Genomic DNA, 20349 nt, shown 5'->3' on the forward strand with positions numbered 1-20349 from the left:
GCGCGACCACCTCGGCGCCGCCTCCCCGCCCGCCTGCGGCGAGGGGGTCGCGCCCGACCGCTGCCCCGCTGCGGGCTCCGCTGCCGGTTCGGTTCCGAAGCTCGCCCGCGCCCTCGGAGCCGTGCGCGTCACCCTTCGGAGCGGCCCTGGCCTCCTGGGAAACGCGACGCCCGAGTGTCCCCCTCCCGCCCGCCCCAGCCCGCCTGGGTGTCGGGAGCGTCGAATCGGGTGACGGCGTGGCTGGCCTCCACGCCGGCGTGGCTGGCCTCCGCAGGTTCCGCTTTCCCCTCTGGGCCTCCGAGGCCCAGGCGAGTGCCACCCTGGCTGTCGCTTCCCCCCCTTCCCCCCGCCCCGGAACAAGGGGAACAAAGAGCAGAGCCCCGCTTCAGAAATGGCCTCTGCAAGCTGGGGGGTGGGGAGTGGAAGGAGACACCTTGAGGTTGGCCAAGGTCAGGACAGGAGAGAGGTCATAGGGGTCTTTCCCCTGGTGTGGGGCCACCTTTCGGAGGACAATTCTGGGTGGGGCTGGCCTGGGGTTGGGGGATGCTGAGAGCTTTTGGGGTGGCTGCTTCTCCCTTTGCGGGAGGCCTGGGCCTCAGGACTGTGTTCTGGGTTCTTCCATCGGAATGAATCCCTGCCTCCCTGGGCAGAAGCCAGTGACAGGAAGTGTGTGTGGGGGGGTTCTCTGCTGGGGACTGGGCCTGCTGATTAAGGGGGGTGCTGGAGTCCCCACTCCCACCTGGGTACTGTGCCTGCCCTGTCCCAGGAAACAGGCTCCTCTTGTGGGGCCTTCCTAGTTGCATGTTGAGGCATGTCTCCTGCAGGTCTTCAGCACAAGGTGACCCAGGGTCTAGGGCTCCTCCCTGGACCCCGTCTGGCCAGGGGTGGAGGAGAGTAGGGCAGATGCCAAAGGAAGTTACCTGGACAGGGTTGCCAATCAAAGTGTCAGTTTGAATTCCCAGTTCCCAGACCATCCTGCCCGCATGGTCCCCTTGTCTGGAAGGTCCGGTTGGGAGTGGGGGATGGAGGCTGTGGGGAGGCCTGTGGCCCTAGGCCAGCTGAAGGACCAGGCCACCAGCCCTTCCTGGCTCCTGAATTCTTAATCAGCATAAATATTTACTTCCTTCCTCCCCTTCTAGGCTCCCAGCACAGAGGAGCTTCAGGGAGGTTGGACTGGGCCTGTGTCTAAAAATAAACAGGTGGAGGGACAGGCAGACAGACAGACATTACTGGGAGAGGGGGGTCAGGCAGAGGGCAGCTCCCTGCCCAGCCAGAGGGAGAGTGGAAGGGGCCCAGGTCCATCCATCACTGTCACCCACCCACCTGCCCGCCTTGGGTCTGGAACTCCTGAGGGGCAGGGTGGCAGCCTGATCCCACTTGCATAGCTGGGAGCGCCTGGCCCATGTGTGGCCTGGGGGGCAAATCCAAACAGATCTGACTGCTTCCACCTGACGCAGTTTAACTGGGACAAGTCAGGTCACAGACAGGGTCCCACGACCAAGTGTAGCTGCCCCTCCTTGGGCTCCAATATTTTAGCCATGTGCTGGTAGGGTCTTGGGATGTCCTCGAAGCAGAGGATCCTAACTGAGGTAGGGGACTGCCTCGTTCCCTGTGTGCTTGGAGGGTCTTGGCAGAAGGAGAGCTTGTCAGGGGAGATGGATGGGCCAGGACTTGGGACCAGAGAAAATTGTTTATAATGTTGCTGAGGTGCATGGCCTGGAAAAAAGATGAGTGGGGACATAAGGGCTGTCTTCCTCCTTCCGGCTCCATGAAGCAGCTCTGCATACACGGGAGGCACGTGCGCGCGTACGCGTGTGCGCGCACACACAGCTGAGATGTATGATCATTTACCATGTGGTGGTTACAGGGGTGTTCTGTTTTAAATTATGAAAACGTGGATTTGGTGAATGACATGGACTATCTCATGGTGTTGGCTTGTTTATCGGGTAGATTTTCAGGGTGTAATCATCTCAATTAGCAAATGCAAAGATACACTTTGACCACATGTGGAAAGGTTGCCCCTGGAAAAAGTTTGAGTTTGGAATAGTTGATCTTGCTCTTGGGTCATTTGAATGTGAAGAAACTCACACCATTGAGAAGTGTTAAGGAACCATGAAAATACCAGCATGAGAACTTGTAATAAAAGAATATCATCACCACTGAAAAAAAATGATGTATACATATATTTCATTAACCACCAGAGCTGGTCCACTTCCCTCCAACCCTGTCCCTGGCCGGCCTGGCTGGGCCACAGTCCCCAGCTGCCCCCTGGTGGCAGCCCAGACCCCTCTGACTCCCCGGGCCTATGGGCACCTCTCTTCTGGGCCTCACCTGGGAGGCAAGGCCCCCTGCCTGCACCCCCATCCCTTGGGCCAGGCTCTGCACAGCTCGCCTGAGGCAAGGTCGCAGCCTCCTTCCCTTGCAGGTGACCACAGCTGCCTGGGAAGCCCGACACAGCGAGCCCTTGGTGATCAGTAGCTGAGAACCACTAATGGCTACCTTGGAAGACACTCGTTGCTCTTTTGGTCTGATTTTGGGTCCTCAGGCTCAAACCAGGCATGTGATCCCGAGCACGACTTTCCACTTGGTCAGAAATGACCTTTGGGACTTGGCTGACCAGTTCCAGGGAGATCTGGCTTTGAAGCTGGTAGCTCTGCCACTTCTTAGCTCTGTGACCTGAGGCAGTGTCTCTAAAACTCAGTTTCGTGGCAAAATGGACTCTCTGAGCTTTGCCTCCAGAAAAGACTTGAGGGCAGTGGATGTAGAAGCTCTTAGTAGGTGTTTGGCGCTCCTCACGTGACCCGGGGCCAGAGCCAGAGGGTCCCCCTTCCCAAGGAGACAGCGCTCATGCTGCCGCACACCCTCTCCTGGCGGCTTCCGTGGGTGCAGCCTGAGAAGCCTGAGGTCACAGTGTCACAGCACAGCTCCTGTCCTCCCCCAGGTTCCTGCCTGAATACCAGCTTGGGAGCTCCCCACTGCCTGCAGCCACCTCCGACCAGCCCCCCATCACCATGCACTCCTTGGACGAACCGCTCGACCTGAAGCTGAGCATCACCAAGCTCCGTGCGGCGAGAGAAAAGCGGGAGAGGACGCTGAGTGTGGTCCGGCACCGGGCTCTGCACAGGGACCTCGGCCTGGTGGGTGACAGCCCCACCCCGGGCTCTCCGGGCTCCCCGCCCTCAGGTACAGCACCCCGGGCAGGGGGGGGTGGGGGGGTCTCAGGCCCTGATGGAGCCGTGGCAATGGGAAGAACGTCCAAGGTGTGTCCCCGAGGATGTAAGCAAGCCCCTTGCAGCTTTCAGCTTAGAGCTAGAGCTCTGTCCATTTATCCTCCCAGCAGTTTGTCTCTGGAGGTGACCTTGTCCCTGGGGGGAGGCAACTGACCTGCCCCGTTCATGAAGCTGGCCCAGCAGAGCCAGGATTCAAACTAGGCCTCGGGGAGGACATGGAGGCGCTGGTAAGGGGGAGCAGGGGATTCACAAGCGGTGACCGAGGCCCTGTGACCCAACTCCTGGGCATTGAGGCAGCGTGGCTGGTCAGTCAGGTCCGTGCAGACTGGGGACTGAGCCCAGCAAGTGCCTCTCAGCAGGTGCTTGGGGCTCAGGACTTCCACTCTGCCTCCTCTGGACCCTGAAAACCAGACCCACCATGTCTGAGCTAGAAGGCTCTGGAAGCAGCCTGGCCCAAACCCCTCCTGTTACAGAAGGGCGCAGCGAGGCAGGAAGGGCCCAGGAAAAGTCAGAAAGTCAAAAAGGTCCCTACCTGCCAGGGTGACAGCAAGCCAGGAGCCTGGCTTCAAGTTCCTGTTCAGTGGGTACTTTCCACTCCCTGTCTTACCCAACGGCTGAGCTCTCATGGTGGCAAAGGTTCCATTTGTCACTTGTGCAGGCTGCTGCTCAGATGCTTGGGGTCCCAGAGTGGTCTGGGGGTGTGGCTGGTATCTGCTTTCAGGATTCGGAGGACTCCCAGCTCCAGCACCCCTGAATAGTGCTTCTCCCTTAGGCTTCCTGCTGAACCCCAAGTTCCCCGAGAAGGTAGAGGGACGCTTTTCGGCGGCCCCCCTGGTGGACCTCAGCTTGTCACCGCCGTCTGGGCTGGATTCCCCCAATGGCAGCAGCTCCCTGTCCCCTGAGCGCCAGGGCAACGGGGACCTGCCTGCAGTGCCCACTGCCCCGGTAAGGAGGGAGTGCGGGTTCTGGAAAAGAGGTGTATTGGTTTCCTGGAAAAGACCATAAACTGGGTGGCTTAGAACAACAGAAATGTATTATTCTGACATAGTTCTGGAAGCGAAAGTCTGAAGTCAAGGTATTGACAGGGCTGTGCTCCCTCCGAAGGCTCTGGGCAAGAATCTTTCCTCACTTCTTTCCAGCTTCTGGTGGCTCCCAGCATCCCCTGTCTCGTAGCAGTGTCATTCCAATCTCTACCCCTGGTGCCACCTTGCCTTCCTGCCTCCATGTATCTCTGAGTTCAAATCTCCCTTTCTTTTATGAAGACATCCATCACTGGATTTAGTTCTCCCCAACCCCATGACTTTTTTTTTTTTGAGGGAGAGAGAGAGCAGGGGTGGGGGCAGAGGGAGAGGGAGAGAATCTTAAAAGCCGGCTCTATGCCCAGTGTGGAGCCGAAGCCGGGTTTGATCTCACGACCCTGAGATCATATCCTGAGCTGAAATCAAGAGTCAGACACTTAGCAGACTGAGCCACCCAGGCACTCCCAGTATGACTTCTTCTTAAGTTGATTGCATGTGCAGAGACCGTATTTCCAACTAGGGTTACACCCACAGGTACAGGGGGTTGGGACTGGGACAACTCAACCTGCCACAGGAGGAGACAGAGGGGGTGTGGGCCTCCTGGCCCAGCGGGGAGCACTGACCCGCTCTGCCCCGCTGTCCCCTAGGACTTCCAGCCACTGCGCTATCTAGATGGCGTCCCTAGTTCCTTCCAGTTCTTCCTGCCTCTAGGCTCCGGGGGGGCCCTGCACCTGCCTGCTTCCTCCTTCCTCACCGCCCCCAAGGACAAGTGCCTCTCACCAGAGCTCCCCCTGCCCAAACAGCTGGTGTGTCGCTGGGCCAAGGTGAGTGGGGGGCCAGGAACGGGGGGCCAGGGCCGGGGTGGGCGGCCCCATGAAGACTCAGAACCCTCCCCGGCCCCACAGTGTAACCAGCTCTTCGAGCTCCTGCAAGACCTGGTGGATCACGTCAATGACTACCATGTCAAGCCTGAGAAGGACGCAGGGTACTGCTGTCACTGGGAGGGCTGTGCCCGCCATGGCCGAGGCTTCAATGCCAGGTGAGGGAGGGCGGTGGGGGGCTCGAGGAGGGCGGGGGGGGGGGGCTCGGGTGTCCGGCGAGCTGCGTCGAGCTCCCCTGTGCCCTCCCTGGAGCAGGTACAAGATGCTCATCCACATCCGCACACACACCAATGAGAAGCCACACCGCTGCCCCACCTGCAGCAAGAGCTTCTCTCGCCTGGAGAATCTGAAGATCCACAACCGCTCGCACACAGGTGAGCAGCCGGCCAGGGGGCTGGGCGGCGGAGAGGTGAGGGACGCGTCCCTTCTCGAGTGCCACTTCTGGGGGGCACCCCTCAGTATCCACTCCTGGAGCATGGACACATCTCCCTGCGTGGCATCAGCACCGCTGTCGTGTGATCAACCGACAGATGCCGCCTGTAAGGCGCGTGCTTGTACCTCGCTGTGCTCGGCACACGGTGGGGCCAGCTCTGGTGACAGAGCCACACACCTAATTTAAATTTCCTAATCGCAAAAAAAAAAAAAAAATCCAAATTGCCGCATTAAAGAAAGGACAAAGGAATAGGTGAAATGAATTGTAATACATATTTTCTTGAATCCGATATATTAAAAAGCGATCAGTGAGACGCTGGAATTAATCTTGTGCAAAGCCTGGAATCACAGTCTGGGGAGTATGTTTCCCCTCACTCGCAGCACATGTCAGTGTGGGCCAGCCACACTTCAAAGGTGCACCGAGAGTGGCTACCAGACATTTAGTCAGTCTGGAGGCATTTTGCTGCACCAGGACCAAATACAGCGGAGCGGGCATTCCTGCAGTGCATACTGTGGGCCCCCTCCCAGCAGGGGCTTCCCGGAAGTATGTAAGCAGATTTGTGGTCCTGCCTGTTGAAGTGGTCGCTGTCATCCCCAATCTGGAGCACAGGACTGAGGCCAGAGGCACACAGTCAGGCCAGAGCAGAGCAGGGGGTGACCGGGTGGGCTTCTCAGTGGCTGTGCCCCGCTGTCCCCACCTGGGATCAGATCTCGTGCCGGGTGCTGGGAACACCATCCCCCACATCAGACAGTCCGTGATCGCAGGGGGATCTTGGTCCAGGGTGAGGGGCCTGGGGCGGCCCGGGGTGGGGCTGGGGCTAGGAGCCCGGGCTGCAGAGAGGCCCCTCATGCCCCGCTCCACCCCGCAGGTGAGAAGCCCTATGTCTGCCCCTACGAGGGCTGCAGCAAGCGCTACTCCAACTCGAGCGACCGCTTCAAGCACACACGCACACACTACGTAGACAAGCCCTACTACTGCAAGATGCCCGGCTGCCACAAGCGCTACACAGACCCCAGCTCGCTGCGCAAGCACATCAAGGCCCATGGCCACTTCGTGTCTCACGAGCAGCAAGAGCTCCTGCAACTGCGCCCACCCCCCAAACCACCGCTGCCCACCCCCGACGGCGGCCCCTATGTCAGCGGAGCCCAGATCATCATCCCCAACCCTGCTGCCCTTTTTGGAGGCCCCGGCCTGCCTGGCCTGCCCCTGCCCCTGGCCCCTGGCCCCCTTGACCTCAGTGCCCTGGCCTGCGGCAATGGTGGGGGCGGTGGGGGAGCGGGGGGCATGGGCCCCGGGCTGCCGGGCCCCGTCTTGCCCCTCAATCTGGCCAAGAACCCGCTGCTGCCCTCACCCTTTGGGGCTGGTGGACTGGGCCTGCCTGTGGTCTCCCTCCTCGCTGGCTCCGCTGGCGGCAAGGCAGAGGGGGAGAAGGGGCGTGGGGCAGTGCCAGCCAGGTCTCTGGGCATGGAGGGCCGCAAGACGCCCCTGGAGAGGACTGAGAGCAGCCGCTCCCGGCCAAGCCCTGACGGACTCCCCCTGCTGCCAGGCACCGTGCTGGACCTGTCCACGGGTGTCAACTCAGCAGCCAGCAGCCCAGAGGCACTCGCTCCTGGTTGGGTGGTCATCCCGCCGGGCTCCGTGCTGCTCAAGCCAGCCGTGGTGAACTGAACCCGCCTGCAGGATGGCTACCCGCAGCCCAGCTAGCAGCTCCCGGCCCTGCCCCGACGAACGGAAACTCTTCTGCGAAATAGCAATAATGTCCTCCTGCCCCCGGGGCCCGCCCTGTGTCCCCCAGGCGGACCCAGCCCCAGACAAGCTGGGCAGCAAGGATGGTGCTAGAAGGTCAATGGTGGTGTCCCAGGCTCTGGAGGGGAGCTGGTCCTGCCAGCCAGGGAGAGCCGTGCTCCTGGGTGCTGAGGCCTCACTCACCTCTGGCCCTCCCCCTGCCCTGTCCTCCACCTAGCCCTCAGTAGCCCCCCCACCCGCCCTGTGACTCCCTCAACCAGTTGCCAGCCTGGGTAGGGCGCCCTCCCTCCCTGCCTTGCCCACCTGCCAGCCATGTCCCCGTCCTGCCTAGCCTCTCTGGGCCCCTACTCTGGGGGCTTCTTGGACCCCTTTCCCTCTGGCCCACCCTCCAGAGGGAGAGCAAGACAGACGCAGGCAAAGCCACAGGAAGAAGCCACCTTATCCCTATGACAAGGCGCCTCCAAACTCAGAGAGGGAGGCCCGCTCTGCCAGCTGCCCCCCCCCCCCCACTAGCCCGTCCAAAAACAGCCAGCACTACCTGAGGGTTGGCCCCTCTCTGGGCCGGATGCTCTCCCAAGTGAGGGGACTGTGACCGCTCACCTGCCCCTTCGCTGCTGGGCCTTCTCCCTCTATTTTCAGGGAGCCCCGGGAGTGTGGGCAGTGGAACCCTGAGCGAGGAGGGGAGATGCCAGGACCCTGGGCCCTCGCTTGGCTCAGGGAACAGGTGGGGCAGGGCCTGGCCTGGGGCGGTGCCACTCTGCACAAGGGACTACGGTGGCTTGCAGGGTGTCAGGAGGTGGGAGGCTGGCTGGGGACAACCCCAGGCTGGGACACAGCTCCCATTCTGGGGGTGCCAAGTCACAGCCAGCACACAGGGGAGGGAGGGCTCCAGGCCAGGGCTGGGCATGGGAGCTTTCCAGAGGCCATGGACTGAAAGCCCTGGGCTTGGGGGGTGAAGCAAACAAGGATGGCCGTGGGAGGGCCCAAGCCCTCTGCCTGGGAAGGGGAAGCTGGAGGAAGGAGCCTGGGTTTACGACATGGCTGTTTGCTTTGGCATTCCCCTGGTCAGCCTGTCCTAGAGGTGTCCCCAACCCCTGCCCACCACCTGCCCCATGGCACGGGCCAGAATAAGCTAAGGATGCCAGTGTCCACGTGCCCCACCACCCACTGCCCAGTTCCACCAGGCTCTGGGGCCGCAGCATTATGCTTCCCCTCACCCTGAGCCCTCGCTGTTCCCTCCCTGGAGGTGGCCTGGTGCCATCTGGGAGGCGCTGGCCCCCGCAGTCAGGACTCCTGGCGCCTTGGCCACACGACCAAGCACTCCATTTCCCCTGCTGTAAGACAGGGAGCTGCAGGCCAGCAGTGGGGTCGTCAGCAGCCCTGCGGCCTTCACCGTTGCCTGGACTGCCCCTCTCTCCTAGAGGGGTCACCCTGCCCGGGCCTGCCCCGACAGAGCCTGGCGGTGCTGGCTCTGCCCCTTGAAGGGGCTGTGAGCAGAGCAGGAGGGAGCTGGTCTCCTTTCTTCGGGCCCCACCCAGGACCCAGGCCTTAAGTCCCCAGTTGGGGGTGAGGGCTCTGAGACTCAAGCCCAGGGAGCAGAGGAACAGGGCACTGGAAGGCGACATTAGCTCAGCATGTGACTCGGTGATAGACCAAGCTCGGAAGGGCTGGTATATGTGTTGTTGTTGTGGGTTTGTTGTTGCACATTCCAGGATATCAGTATTTTAACAGGTTCTAAGTGCCTTTCTATCGTAGCTTATGTTTTTCCTCCTCTTGGCTCCATTGCTGTTAGCATAGAGTTTAAAAAAGAAAAAAAAGAGATAAGCTAATGACTATAACAATATATTCCTCCATGTGAGAGGAAGTTTATAAAGAAACAATAAAAGTCAGTTGCAAAGATGGTTTCTGTCTTGGCTGTGCCGTGAGCGGAGCCACCCTGCTCGAGAACCCCAACCGTCCTGTGCCTGGTATGGGTCACCCACCCCCAGAATGCGGCACTCAGAGGCCCTGTTCCAGGGCTTCCTTCCAACCCGGGGGCTGCCACAACTGCCAGGTCTGCTGCTAGGTGGGGGCGGGTGCCGAGGGGGCAGAGATGGAAGATTCTGGACGAAGCATCATGGGTTCAGGTCCTCACCCTGCTACTACCTGCTGTGACTTTGGTGAGCACCTTTGCTCTGGGGGAGACACAACTCCCTGGCCTCAGTCCAACGAGAGTCTGGCGAAGGCTTCTCTTTCCCGGCCACACTGGAGCATTCCACCCAGATTCCAGAGATGCTAGAGCGAAACCCAGCTCGGGGAAAGGCGGCCTGTGGCAGAGCTGGGGGCGCAGGGCTCTGTATCCGGTGGGAAGGGTAAGGGAGACCTGAGGACGGTGAGGCTGCAGGAGGGGCCTGGTGTGGGGGCCGTGAGGGCAGGAGTGGCTGCAGCCGGTCCGGGGCAGCTCAGCGGGCAGGGATGGACTGGCTGGCTCCTGGCCAACCTCACCCACCCCAGCCCTGCGGGGTGTCAAGGGCGTGTTAAAAGGGATGCAGTGCCGCTGCCTCCCCCTTCCCCGCTGGCAGGAAGAGCGGCTCACCTGCTGGAATCTGGATGTGTGCACTGAGAAATGCGGAGAAGACATTTATTACCAAACTATAAATTAGAGGAGGTGGGCAGGGTGCAGTAGGACGAGCTGAGTGGTCACGTTTTGGGCATCTGTTCCTTCTCTCTGTTCTCCTGGGCCTGGATCCTGAGCTCCTCCTGCAGGCGCTCCCAGGCTCGGACCACCTGGCGAGGGAGTTAGAACCAGGCAGGGCAGTGAGTGGGATGGGCCTCTCCCTTCCCAGACTCCGAAGAGCAGTGGGCAGGTCTGAGCTAACAGCCTGGGAAACACAAGTGCCCCCTTTACCAGTGCCCAGCATTCCCAGGGGGACAAGGCCCAGGCACACACCACTGTCCACCAGCTAGTGGTCCTGTTCCCTCAAAGCCATGGCTGCGGGGAGGGCCACTGTCCAGGGTGACACGGGGCCCAAGCCAATTCAGCCCAACCAGCCAGGCCCTGTGAAGCTGAAGGAATGGCAGTTCAGGGGGGCCTCCCTGAGGCTGGGGCATCAAGGAAGGGCCCGGCACACCTTCCTGCCTGCCAAGTTCTGAACTGCCTAGGAATGAAGGATCCCCAGTGAGAAGAGGCGCCTTGGCTTGCCCCCCTCCCAGCATCAAAGAGCACTCACCTTGGACTGCAGGTAGAAGGAGCCACCCACGGATTTATCATTCACCTTGAATAGGTGTTCGTAGTTCTGCAGGGGAGGGGAGACGGTGAGAGGGTGTGTGGTCTCGGGGTTACAGAGGCAGGGGAAGCTAGGAAATGACAAAGAAGGAAAGCCAACGGGTTCAACCCTGATGCCCCGCGTGTCCCACTGTGCAACCCCGGAAGCCACTGTCACTGCTCGAGGACAGAGAAGTGGACAGGTGCCCACGGGGGGAAGGGGCTCTGTCTCTGCCACCGCTGGCCTCAGGCCTAGAAACGAAGGAGTGACAAGCAGCTCCCACAACTTGGGAGTCCAAGCTGGGTGCAGCCACAGCCTCCACACCTGCCTCTTTCCGCCAGGCCACCCTCACTCCTCCTGATCCTGGTGGCCTGACCCCTCAGCCTGCCATTCTGGTCTGCCCAGGCAAGACCGGTCTTAGAGCCAGCCTGGTAGTCTCACCTTCTGGATCTCCTCGGGGCTCAGCTTGGAGACATTGAGAATCTGCTGGGCCTCCTGGAGGCTGAGGCCAGACAGGTTGGAGGCAGCTGCAGACTGGTGTCCAGCACGTCCTCGAGCATCAGCTGCGGCCCGGCTGGCTGTGTGGATACCGGGGTGAGTGCTCAGGCCTCAGCGGCCCAAAGGTTCCCCTGGGCCTTCCACGTGGGCAGCTCAGCCCACCAGGTGGCATGGGAGAAGACACGCGCAGGGACCAGGGGCATCCCTTCTCCAGGAGTGGGTTTTTTTGGGGGACTGGATGGGGAACATATGAAGTGAGGACTGACCCCACTGGAGGACAGGGGCAGGTTCTGGTCCCCAAGACCATGAGATGTCCCTCTTCTCTCCCCTACCCCCTCATCCGAAGTGACAGCAAGTTGGGGAGCTTGAGGCTACAATGGGAAGTAGGATGAAGCTATAGGTAGGAAGAGGCAGTAACAGCTCAGTTGAGACCTGGCTGCCCACCAGCTACCTAGGCCACAAAGCAGGTGGTTCAGGTGACCTCTTCCCTTTCAATGGCCCTAGAATCAGGAGCCATCAAGCTTTTTTTTTTTTAAAGATTTTATTCATTTATTTAATTGACAGAGAGAGAGAGACAGCGAGAGAGGGAACACAAGCAGGGTGAGGGGCAGAGAGAGAAGCAGGCTTCCTGCAGAGCAGGGAGCCCAAAGCGGGGCTCGATCCCAGGACCCTGAGATCATGACCTGAGCCGAAGGCAGACGCTTAACCGACTGAGCCACCCAGGCACCCCATTAAGCTTTTTCTTAAAGGGTCAAAGAGTAAATATTTTAGGCTTTGCAGAACAATTAAAGTCTGTGTTGTAATTACTTGACTCTGCCTTGTAAGCAACCAGAGGGTATGGCTGTGTTCCACTAAAACTTTATTTACAAAAACAGGTTGCCAGGTGAACCAGCTTGCCAACTCCTGCCTCCATGTTCATGTCAACCGGCTTCCCTTTCATGAGAATGTCCCAAAGTCCAACGATGTCCCCCACCCCCGGGAAATGCCCCAGGCTGCCAGAGGGTCCCTGCATTCACTATGGGCCCAAGGTGAACGGCCATAGATAGGAAAGGAATCCCCAGCCCAGGGGGAGCCAGGGGCTCAGGCTTACCTGCAAACTCCTGCCGCAGGGCCCGGGCAAAGGCCCTGCCCACCACCTGCACCCCCATCACAATGATCTGGGCCAGGTATTTGGCCTGTGGACAAAGCAGGTACCTGGTTAGCAGGCTGCATTCTCCAGAGATGGGACCCTGGAAAAGGCTGCCAAGTGGCCAGGTCTCTGAGGTAATGAAGCACAAGCAGCAGGCACAGGCAGCTCCTTCCAAAGTGCCCTGATAAAGAGCCTCTGCTCCAGGTGGCTTCAGAAGCAATACTATGGCCTAGATCCAGGACCAGGGGCTGGTCCCAGACCATTAATTCACCCTGCCATCCCAGGCCTTCTGTGCTTCTGAGACTGGCAGCTCCCACCTTTGTTCAACCAGCAGGGAAACTCAGGGAGCCTGGAGCCACCTCAATTCTCCCAAGATTATTCACCACCATTCCAATCAACACAACAAAAGTGAACAAGACTCTCCACCTTCAGGCAGCAAAAAGCCCAGTAGGGGGTCATTCAGACAAAGATACCAAGGGCCAACTGCTGAGGGAGAGCAGGACTGGCCACCAGTTCCTCCACTGGTTCAAACACATGCAGAGTCAGCTAAGCTCTGCTCAGCACCCGGCCTACAAGGATACACAGAAGCCAGCCATGCCCTCAGAGCTCCTCACACTGACCTGGCCCGGCAGGGAAAGCGTCTACAGTGGCGCAGCACGGTTTTCTACCCCGAGACGGCGTAGTTCAATGCACCACGGAGTGACAGTCTCATGAAGCATGCCCAGGAGTGAAGAAAGGCAATGGAGGGAAGCCTCAGTATGAGATGGAAACTCTGGGAAAAGATATTTCTACTGGGCTGGATTTTGAGGGCAGGCAGAATCACAATGGGAGTACTGGGGCTTTCTAGGCACAGGGACCACGGCGAGTCCAAGAGGAGAAAGTGTAAAGGTTGTCCTGGGAGCAGCCAAAAGCACAGGGGACTTGTAAAGTCATTAGAGATAAGACTGAGAAGGTGGCTGAGATAGGAGACTGTACAGACCCGATTGGGAAAAGATTACATACTGACAGCACATATGGAAATGGCCTGGTGCGTGCAATGGTACAAATGAGGGTGTGCAGAGGACCTGGAGAGCACTCACTGCAGGTCGACACTGCTCACAGGCACAACCCAGTGGTTTCCCTTTCTCTTCTTTGCTCTTGTTTGTTGTTAGATGTTCCATCAGTCAATAAGTATCAACTGAGCCTGGGTGCCAGTCACTGTGCCAATCACATTCTAGTTACTGTGCCATTTAACCCAAAAACTCAAGACACCAAGGCACAGGGAGGTTTAATGATCAGCCTGAGGACAGGGCTAGTACTCAAGGGGAAGGTGGGCAGGAAACCCCAAATCGGTGCTATTAGCCATGGCATCTCCAGGCTGCCCACCCCACACAGGATCCTGCAGGGAGGGCAACTGAGCAACCTGACAAGGATCAAGGACCCAACCCAGAGGCCAAAGAAGGGCTCATCAGATTCCAGTGGAATCTGGACTCCAGAACTGGCCTGGTTTGGCTTCCAATGAACCTGCCCTTATGGGCAGGGTGGGATGTTTGTTCTGGGACATTAGCAGTAATTAATAAATGGAAGTGGGTTTGGATTTCACAAGTAGAAATTTCATTAAGTCCTGGATTTCACACCAGAAAGCAAAGCTCAGCGAAGACTGGCCCCAGTGATCAAAGGGATGGGGCGGGGCTGCAGCCAGCTGTGCTGCGGGTGTCAAGACAAATAATAGATGTACTGCAGGTCAGGAAGTTGCCCAACTTCCCCCTCCGTGCCCAAAGCCCCTCCCAAGTGGGACAGGAGGTTTCCAAATGGGGTGCTGGTCTTGTGTGAGGTATGGAGAGGCTTACAGGCCAGTAGGTGATTTCAGAGGGTTCCGCGGGCCTGCACACCCTTCGGGCCTCAGACCGTCTGTGCATCTGCTGCCACACACCCGAGGGCGGCCCCACTGCTCTGCCCTTCCTGCCCACGGACTTCTCAGCAGCGCTGGCTGCTGCTCAGTAATGAACATTAAGAATGTAGAGTGTAACTGCGCAGCGCCCCCAGCCACCGCTGCAGGCTTCAAACCACCGTGGCCTGGTGGCCCGTCATTCCCACCGCCAGAGGTCCATGGCTGCCCCACAGGCTGGAGTAGCCTGCGGTTTCAAAGGCCACCCCGGATGGCCAAGGGAGCTGCCTGGCTGGTCCACAAAGGTTCCTGTCGGAGGCCTCCCCAGGGGAGGAAGTATGGCGTGTGGTCATACAGGCGAGCTTTGGGATCACCTGTATGCGAATCCCAGCTGCGCGCCTGGCTCAAGCTCTCAGGTTCCCTCAGCCTGTTCCCTCACCTGTGAAATGTGGCCAACAATAGGACTGTCAGGGATTCAATGAGATAATGCTTGCAAAATGCTTGACACAAAATCTGATGATACAGTCGGTGCTCAATAAATGTTGCTTTTCATTTATTACACGTCTTTGTTTCACAAAGCTTGACAACGGTCAGACACTATGGAGTAACAGAGCTTTTCCCAATAAGGCAACTCATCTGACATATCTGCTGATTCCTCAGGGGAGAAGCCTGCAAAAAGCCAGGTGACATGCCAAGGGCAGTGAGAAGCAGTGTGGAAGAGGAGGGAGAGGACTGCTTTGGAGCTATAATCTGGACTCCTGGCTTGTCTTCTTGTTAGCTGTGTGGCCCTGAGCAAATAATTCAACCTCTCTGAACCTCACTTTTCTTATCTGCAAAACGGGGAAAACAGTATCTTCCTCTTGGGGGGCTGCAAAGTCCTCAGGAGGCAATCCACATAAAACCAACCGGGCAGTCAGCAGCAGGTTCAAAGTGGCCCAACAGCTGCCTTTGCTTCTGGACCAGATCCTGCTTGTCTAGAGATCATCCACCTATTCAGTACCCAGTGCCACGTGTGGATCAGCTATGCTCAGAGTTCTGCCAGTGACAAGAAGTGATGAAGAAGACAGCCACTGGCTGAGGCCTCTCCTAGAAAGTCCCAAAACATTCCATAGTCCACTGACTGACACTTGGGCCTGAAGACCCTAGACAAGAACAACGGCATCCAACACAGGCCAAGCTGCCAGTCAAGGAGCAGAGGTCAGAGCCACAGACCGCCAAGCCTGGGACCCATTGTGGATGACACACAGGCTTTCTCATCTGAGGACCAAAGCTCTGCAGCTGGGGCAGAAGAGCACAGGCAAGCATTAGGGGACACTCAGGAACGTGGCTTATCTCATGTTAAGCGCATAAAGAAAGGAACCTGCTTTCAGACAGACCCATGTGTAATGTTCCCTTCAAAGCCCAGTTCCAGGCTCTTGGGTCAGTGGGCAGAGACTGCCACTGAGACTAACCCCCTTCTCAAGGAGGTGCTGAGATAGGAGGGGGGGCTTTGTTCACCCAGAGCCCCTGCAAACAGCCGCTGGCATCACAACGAGGCAGGAGGGCAGTCAGGATCATGGTATGCCTGGGGGCCCTGCCTACGGCTGGCATGGGAGCCCGACTGGTATTTGAATGAATGTGACAACCAGGTCACCATCTGCAAAAACTCTATGCTCCCAGACAGGGTTTCCAAATTCCTGTTGCTACCGCTCCCTCTGCTGGAGGGCTCGGCCATCCCCCAACACACACAACTCTCCACTGCCTGCAAAATCAGTCCACTTCTCGGCCTGACATTCTCAGCTCTGTCTGGCTACAAACGACTTCTCTGGTTTTCTCTCCCCTCACCTCTCTCCGCCCTGCAGCCCTATCATCTACTTCTAAATCAGCTAGCTCTCTTACTTGTTTTACCCCAATGTCTCCCAATTCACACACCATACAGGTCACTCTTCTCAAGTACTCAGTGATTTTAGCGTATTCACAAACTCTGTAAATACACTAAAAAGTACAGAATATTACTAGTTCCAGAACGTTTTCATCACCCCCCCAAAACGATACCCATTAACCTTGAATGTCCTCCCCACTACTCTGATGCTCTGTCAAAACCCAACATCCTTCAAAACGGTACCGCTCCCCACCCCAGTGAAACTTTTCTAGAACACTATCTTTTCCTATTAATATGCTGTCCTATTTTACAGACTTGCCCGATTCTTCCTTTAGGATACAAACTCCTCCAGAGCAGCATTTTACTTGGCTCTTGAGGGTGGCTCAGAGTTACACACAGGAATGCATGAGAGGGACCCGGTTCAAGGGTTCATTGTAGGTCCTCAAAAAAACGGCAGCGACCGGACTCAACTTGTCTCTGAAACCACTGAAGTGACCCTGAAGGAATCAAACTCCCCGAAATTCAGGGTCCTTCTCAGTGAAATGGGGACAAGGACAGTACGAATTTCTTAAGCATTAAATGAAAAAATCCACTAAGCCCTCAGCTCAGGGCCTGGCACTTGCAAGCTGTTACGTTATCCTTATCATTGGTTAAGAAGTGGCTCCCCAAACCGACTGCCTCAATCACTTGGGGGAACTTCTAGAATCTCTGGGGATAGAGCTCAGGACGCAGCATTTTTTAAAGGGTCCCCAAGAGACTTGTTGCAGCCAGTGTGGCCCAGGTCTGTGAACCGGCTCCAGGTGCCAATGGTACCGCAGAAACGCTCAGCTTTCGGTGTCGCGGGGCCTGGTCAAGCCCCAGGTGTGCTACTTCCTTGGCAAAGTCTCGCAGCCCGTTTCGTCAGCTTTCAAAACGGAGAATAACAGGCGACACCATCAACTAGCTGCGGGCCCGCGCAGGGGCTCCCGGGCCGGCCCTGGCCTCCCGCGGGGGCTGTGCGCACATGGCGACCGCCTCTGCCGCGTATTTTCCGGCCGGCTACGCCCGCCCTGCCTTCCGGTCAAGCGGTTCTCCGTGGCCCCGGGGCCGACAGCGCCCGCCGCAGTCCTCCCGGCGCGACGCCCCCGGACCCCGCTTCCCGCCGGGCACGCAGGCGGTGCGCGGCGCCCGCAGCCCGGCCGGAGCTCGCCGCCCCGGCCCCGAAACGGCCTCCCTTCCTCCCAGCAGCGCCCTACCCGGGGCTCACCATGGTGGCCGCTCCGCCCCGGGGTCTCGGGCTCCGGCTTCCTGGCCCCGCCGCTCCAACTAAAGGGCGGCCGGCGGGTCAGAGGTCAAGGGAGAGAGCGCGTGCGTGACGCCGCGCTAGGCATGCGCACTGTTCCCTCCAGGGGGCGGGGTGTGTCGTGATGTAATCACTGGGCGGAGTCAGAGGCGGAGTCGGCCTCTGGTCGACAGGACCCAAGGTGTCCCTCACGTTTATCCTGCTGCGCTAGATGCAACAGAATAAATGCATCTGTCAAATGCGGGGCAATTTCTTCCCTTCATTTTGCCAAAATATTTGGTACTAAAAGATATGTAATAAACCTACAACACCCCACGAACATGAGTAGGATGCCAAAGTCTCAAAAATATGTAAGAAAACAGGAAACCTCAAAACGGGTTTCCTTCTAGGTTCCTTCTGCCTGGGAAGATCTCACTCTCTCCTCCAAGTTCTTGCTCAAGTATCACCTTCTCAATGAGGCCCACCCTGCTCTCCTACCAATGCTGCAACTTGCCCTGTATTCTTTTGTTTTAGTAACAGCTTTATTGAGATAAAGTTCACTATTTTAAAGTGCACAATTCAGTGTTTAGTGTATTTACAGAGTTGTGCAACCATCACCACTAGAACACCAGAACATTTTCATCAACCCCCCAAAAACTTCCCTACCCATTAACAATCACTGCCCTTCCCCCAGCTCCTGGTGACCACTAAGCTTTTGTCTGTTCCTTTTTTTTTTTTTTTAGATTGTATTTATTTATTTGACAGAGAGAGAGAGCCAGAGAGCACAAGTGAGGGGAAGGAATGGCAGAGGGAGAGGGAGAAGCAGGCTCCCCAATGAGCAAAAAGCCTGATGCAGGACTTGATCCCAGGACCCTGGGATCATGACCTGAGTCGAAGGCAGCCGCTTAACCAATGGAGCCATCCAGGCGCCCCTGGATTAGTCTGTTCTGAACAGCTCATGAAAGTGGAATTGTACTGTATGTGGCTTTTTTGTATGTCTGGCTCTCAGTCCCTTCTATTTTTTCCCCCCAGAGTTCTTACTTATCACCTTCTGCCATATTATTTTAATTCATTTATTTTATGTTCATTGTTTATAACCTGTTCCTTTCCACTAGAATGTGGATTCCTGGTGGACAGGACTTTTCTTTTTTCTCCACTCTTGGACAGGTGGCTGGCACAGGGAAGATACTCGACATGTGATTGCTGAGTGAATGTTAAGTCAGGCTGCCTTGGACTATGTTTTGGACCACTGCCCTTTCCTCCAACACTCCAAATTCTTTCTTCCCTCAGTGCAGTGGCCGCCCTTCCTTTTGTCTGAAATGTTCTTCTTGCGGCTCTGTGGCCTTCAGGTCTCAGCTCTCATCTTAAAGGTCGCCCCTCAGACTGAACACCCTGCTCTCCCTGCATCTCAGCTGCTCCCTTTTCACATAATTTGTCATCTTTTTTTAATTAAGTAATCTCATCGCTTCTCAGCCTTTTGGCTAAGATCAAGTGTAATTAAGTAATCTCTATGCCCAACATGGGGCATGCTGAACTTACTACCCTGAGATCAAGAGTTGCATGCGCTACCAGCTGAACAAGCCAGGTGCCCCTATTTTGTCTTCTTTACAGCTTTCTTCACGGTTTGCTTACTTGCACACGGTCTGGCTGGCTCCCCGGCACAGGAAGACTATAACAAGTGCCTCAAGAGGCCTTGTCTCTCCTGTTCATTACTGTGTCTACCATCCAGAGCACTGTCTATGTGCTGGATGAATGAATGAACTCATAGCAGCTGAAAAGGACTCAGGAGTGAAGTGAGACCTGGGACAAGGGGGAACCAGAGCCAAAATGCCCTCACCCATCCTCCTGTCCCCTTCCCCTTCCAGTCAGCCAAAAGACCATAGCAGCACAAGAGGTGGCCAGCTTAGAAAAGTTTAATTGCTGAAAACATCCAGGGTATATTCAGGCCAGTCACTGAGGGGTTCACACCCCCCTTGATTGGGCCATCAGCTCTGTAATGCCCCCTTCTACTGGTTTCAAACCTGAGGAGGAGGGCAGCTGGTCCCTGGCCCCTGAGACTGATGCTGCTCCAAATGGCCTGGCAGGGGGCCAGCCCCCAAGGCTCTTGACTAGAAGTGGGCCAGCAGGCAAGATGGGATGGCGTGTAACAACTGAAGGTGCTGGGCGAAGCCAGCCCAGGCTGGGACTAGCCCAGGGGCGTGCCACTGACCCCCACTCCCACCCCACCCCACCCCACTGCCACGCCCCTGGTTCCACATGCTAGCAGGCAGCGGAGAAGCAGCCAGTCCCACAGAAAGCAGAGGTGCAGACAATCCACAGGAGTTGCAGCGGGGCCCAGAGGCCACAGAAGTGCCCAAGGCCCAGAGGAAGCCAGAGCTTTTGGGACAAGGTGTGCCAGGGCCAGGAGGCATCTTCCAGTTTGAGGGTGAGAAGTGAGGTGTGCAGGGGGCACCACACCAGGCGGTTCTAGGAGGTGGCAGTGGCCGGTGAGGCTAGAGGTAGTGGTGGGCAGGCTAGTCCTGGGGAGATAAACCGAGGGGGATGAGAGGTCTGGGGAAGCAGGGTGACGTGGGCTACAGGGTGAGGGAGGGAGGGAGGGAGGGGATGCCAGGGCCCTCTTATCTACTCACCCACTCGTCCTCGTCCACACCTTCAAAGGAGTCCTGGGGGAGCGGGTCCTCCCGGTTCCCCAGCTTGGCCACCATGGCATTTAGCAGCTAGGAGAGTGGACAGGAGAAGAGGTGGGAAGGCAATAGGATAGGACTTCTAAGCCCAGGACCACAGGACCTCACAGTTTGAACCCCGTCACGCTTGTGAAGAGCCATGTTCATCAGAGCCCTGACAAAGTGGATGGTTTTCACAGGAAGAGCCACTCAGCAGAGATCAGGGCTCCCGAGGCACACGGACACGCAGCACTGGGGTCACAGGGCAGCTGTCTCCGCACATTGCCTCAGACGCTCAAATGTGCACCAGGGTCAAAACGCACTTGGGTCCCAAACCCTTGGCTCTGTTTGCATTGGGCCAGGCGGGAGGGAGGCCTCTTTCTGCCCTTCCCTGGCTTCCTGAGTCCTGTGCCCCATTGGTCAGCTTCAGGGCTCTGGAAGGTCTCCCCAACAAGCTGCCCAACCGAGACAGGGGAGGGGAGACCCTGGCTCCTACCCCAGCCTGGCTTGGACTAG

General features: G+C 57.6%; 3 protein-coding genes across 3 annotated transcripts in view; 1 reads left to right on the forward strand and 2 right to left on the reverse strand.

Annotated features, from left to right (window-relative positions):
• Positions 1-2868: 2868 nt before the first annotated feature.
• GLIS2 (GLIS family zinc finger 2) lies at positions 2869-7429 on the forward strand. The gene is made up of 6 exons (XM_021698170.2): positions 2869-3183; positions 4003-4175; positions 4897-5073; positions 5155-5288; positions 5386-5504; positions 6432-7429. Exons 1-6 carry the CDS (start codon positions 3012-3014, stop codon positions 7229-7231), a joined length of 1575 nt encoding a protein of 524 aa, XP_021553845.1. The 5' UTR covers positions 2869-3011; the 3' UTR covers positions 7232-7429.
• A 2480-nt stretch (positions 7430-9909) lies between these two features.
• On the reverse strand, positions 9910-17240 carry PAM16 (presequence translocase associated motor 16). The gene is made up of 5 exons (XM_021698367.1): positions 17156-17240; positions 12143-12227; positions 10996-11132; positions 10519-10584; positions 9910-10075 (listed from the first exon to the last, which is right to left on the reverse strand). Exons 1-5 carry the CDS (start codon positions 17156-17158, stop codon positions 9989-9991), a joined length of 378 nt encoding a protein of 125 aa, XP_021554042.1. The 5' UTR covers positions 17159-17240; the 3' UTR covers positions 9910-9988.
• Positions 17241-19073: 1833 nt separating this feature from the next.
• LOC110588074 (coronin-7) overlaps positions 19074-20349 on the reverse strand; it is a 57911-nt gene continuing 56635 nt past the window's right edge. Inside the window, exons 27-28 of the mRNA XM_021698364.2 lie at positions 19801-19887; positions 19074-19689 (exon numbers count right to left, since the gene is read on the reverse strand). Coding sequence (XP_021554039.2) covers positions 19684-19689; positions 19801-19887 — 93 coding nt within the window. The 3' untranslated portion in view covers positions 19074-19683. The remainder of the gene's footprint in view (positions 19690-19800; positions 19888-20349) is intronic.

Source organism: Neomonachus schauinslandi, chromosome 5 (genome assembly GCF_002201575.2).
Source record: "Neomonachus schauinslandi chromosome 5, ASM220157v2, whole genome shotgun sequence".
Classification (NCBI taxonomy): domain Eukaryota; kingdom Metazoa; phylum Chordata; class Mammalia; order Carnivora; family Phocidae; genus Neomonachus; species Neomonachus schauinslandi.

What these genes read in the sequence shown, in the direction of transcription:
- PAM16 (XM_021698367.1), bottom strand. An exon ending in CCTGCGGCAGGAGTTTGCAG is followed by an intron (nt 11,133 to 12,142) that starts GTAAGCCTGAGC and finishes GTATCCACACAG; the next exon opens with CCAGCCGGGCCGCAGCTGAT. An exon ending in CCTTCTACCTGCAGTCCAAG is followed by an intron (nt 10,076 to 10,518) that starts GTGAGTGCTCTT and finishes CTCCCTCGCCAG; the next exon opens with GTGGTCCGAGCCTGGGAGCG.
- GLIS2 (XM_021698170.2), top strand. Translation starts at nt 3,012, where the DNA reads ATGCACTCCTTGGACGAACCGCTCGACCTGAAGCTGAGCATCACCAAG. An exon ending in GGCCGAGGCTTCAATGCCAG is followed by an intron (nt 5,289 to 5,385) that starts GTGAGGGAGGGC and finishes TCCCTGGAGCAG; the next exon opens with GTACAAGATGCTCATCCACA. An exon ending in CCACAACCGCTCGCACACAG is followed by an intron (nt 5,505 to 6,431) that starts GTGAGCAGCCGG and finishes TCCACCCCGCAG; the next exon opens with GTGAGAAGCCCTATGTCTGC.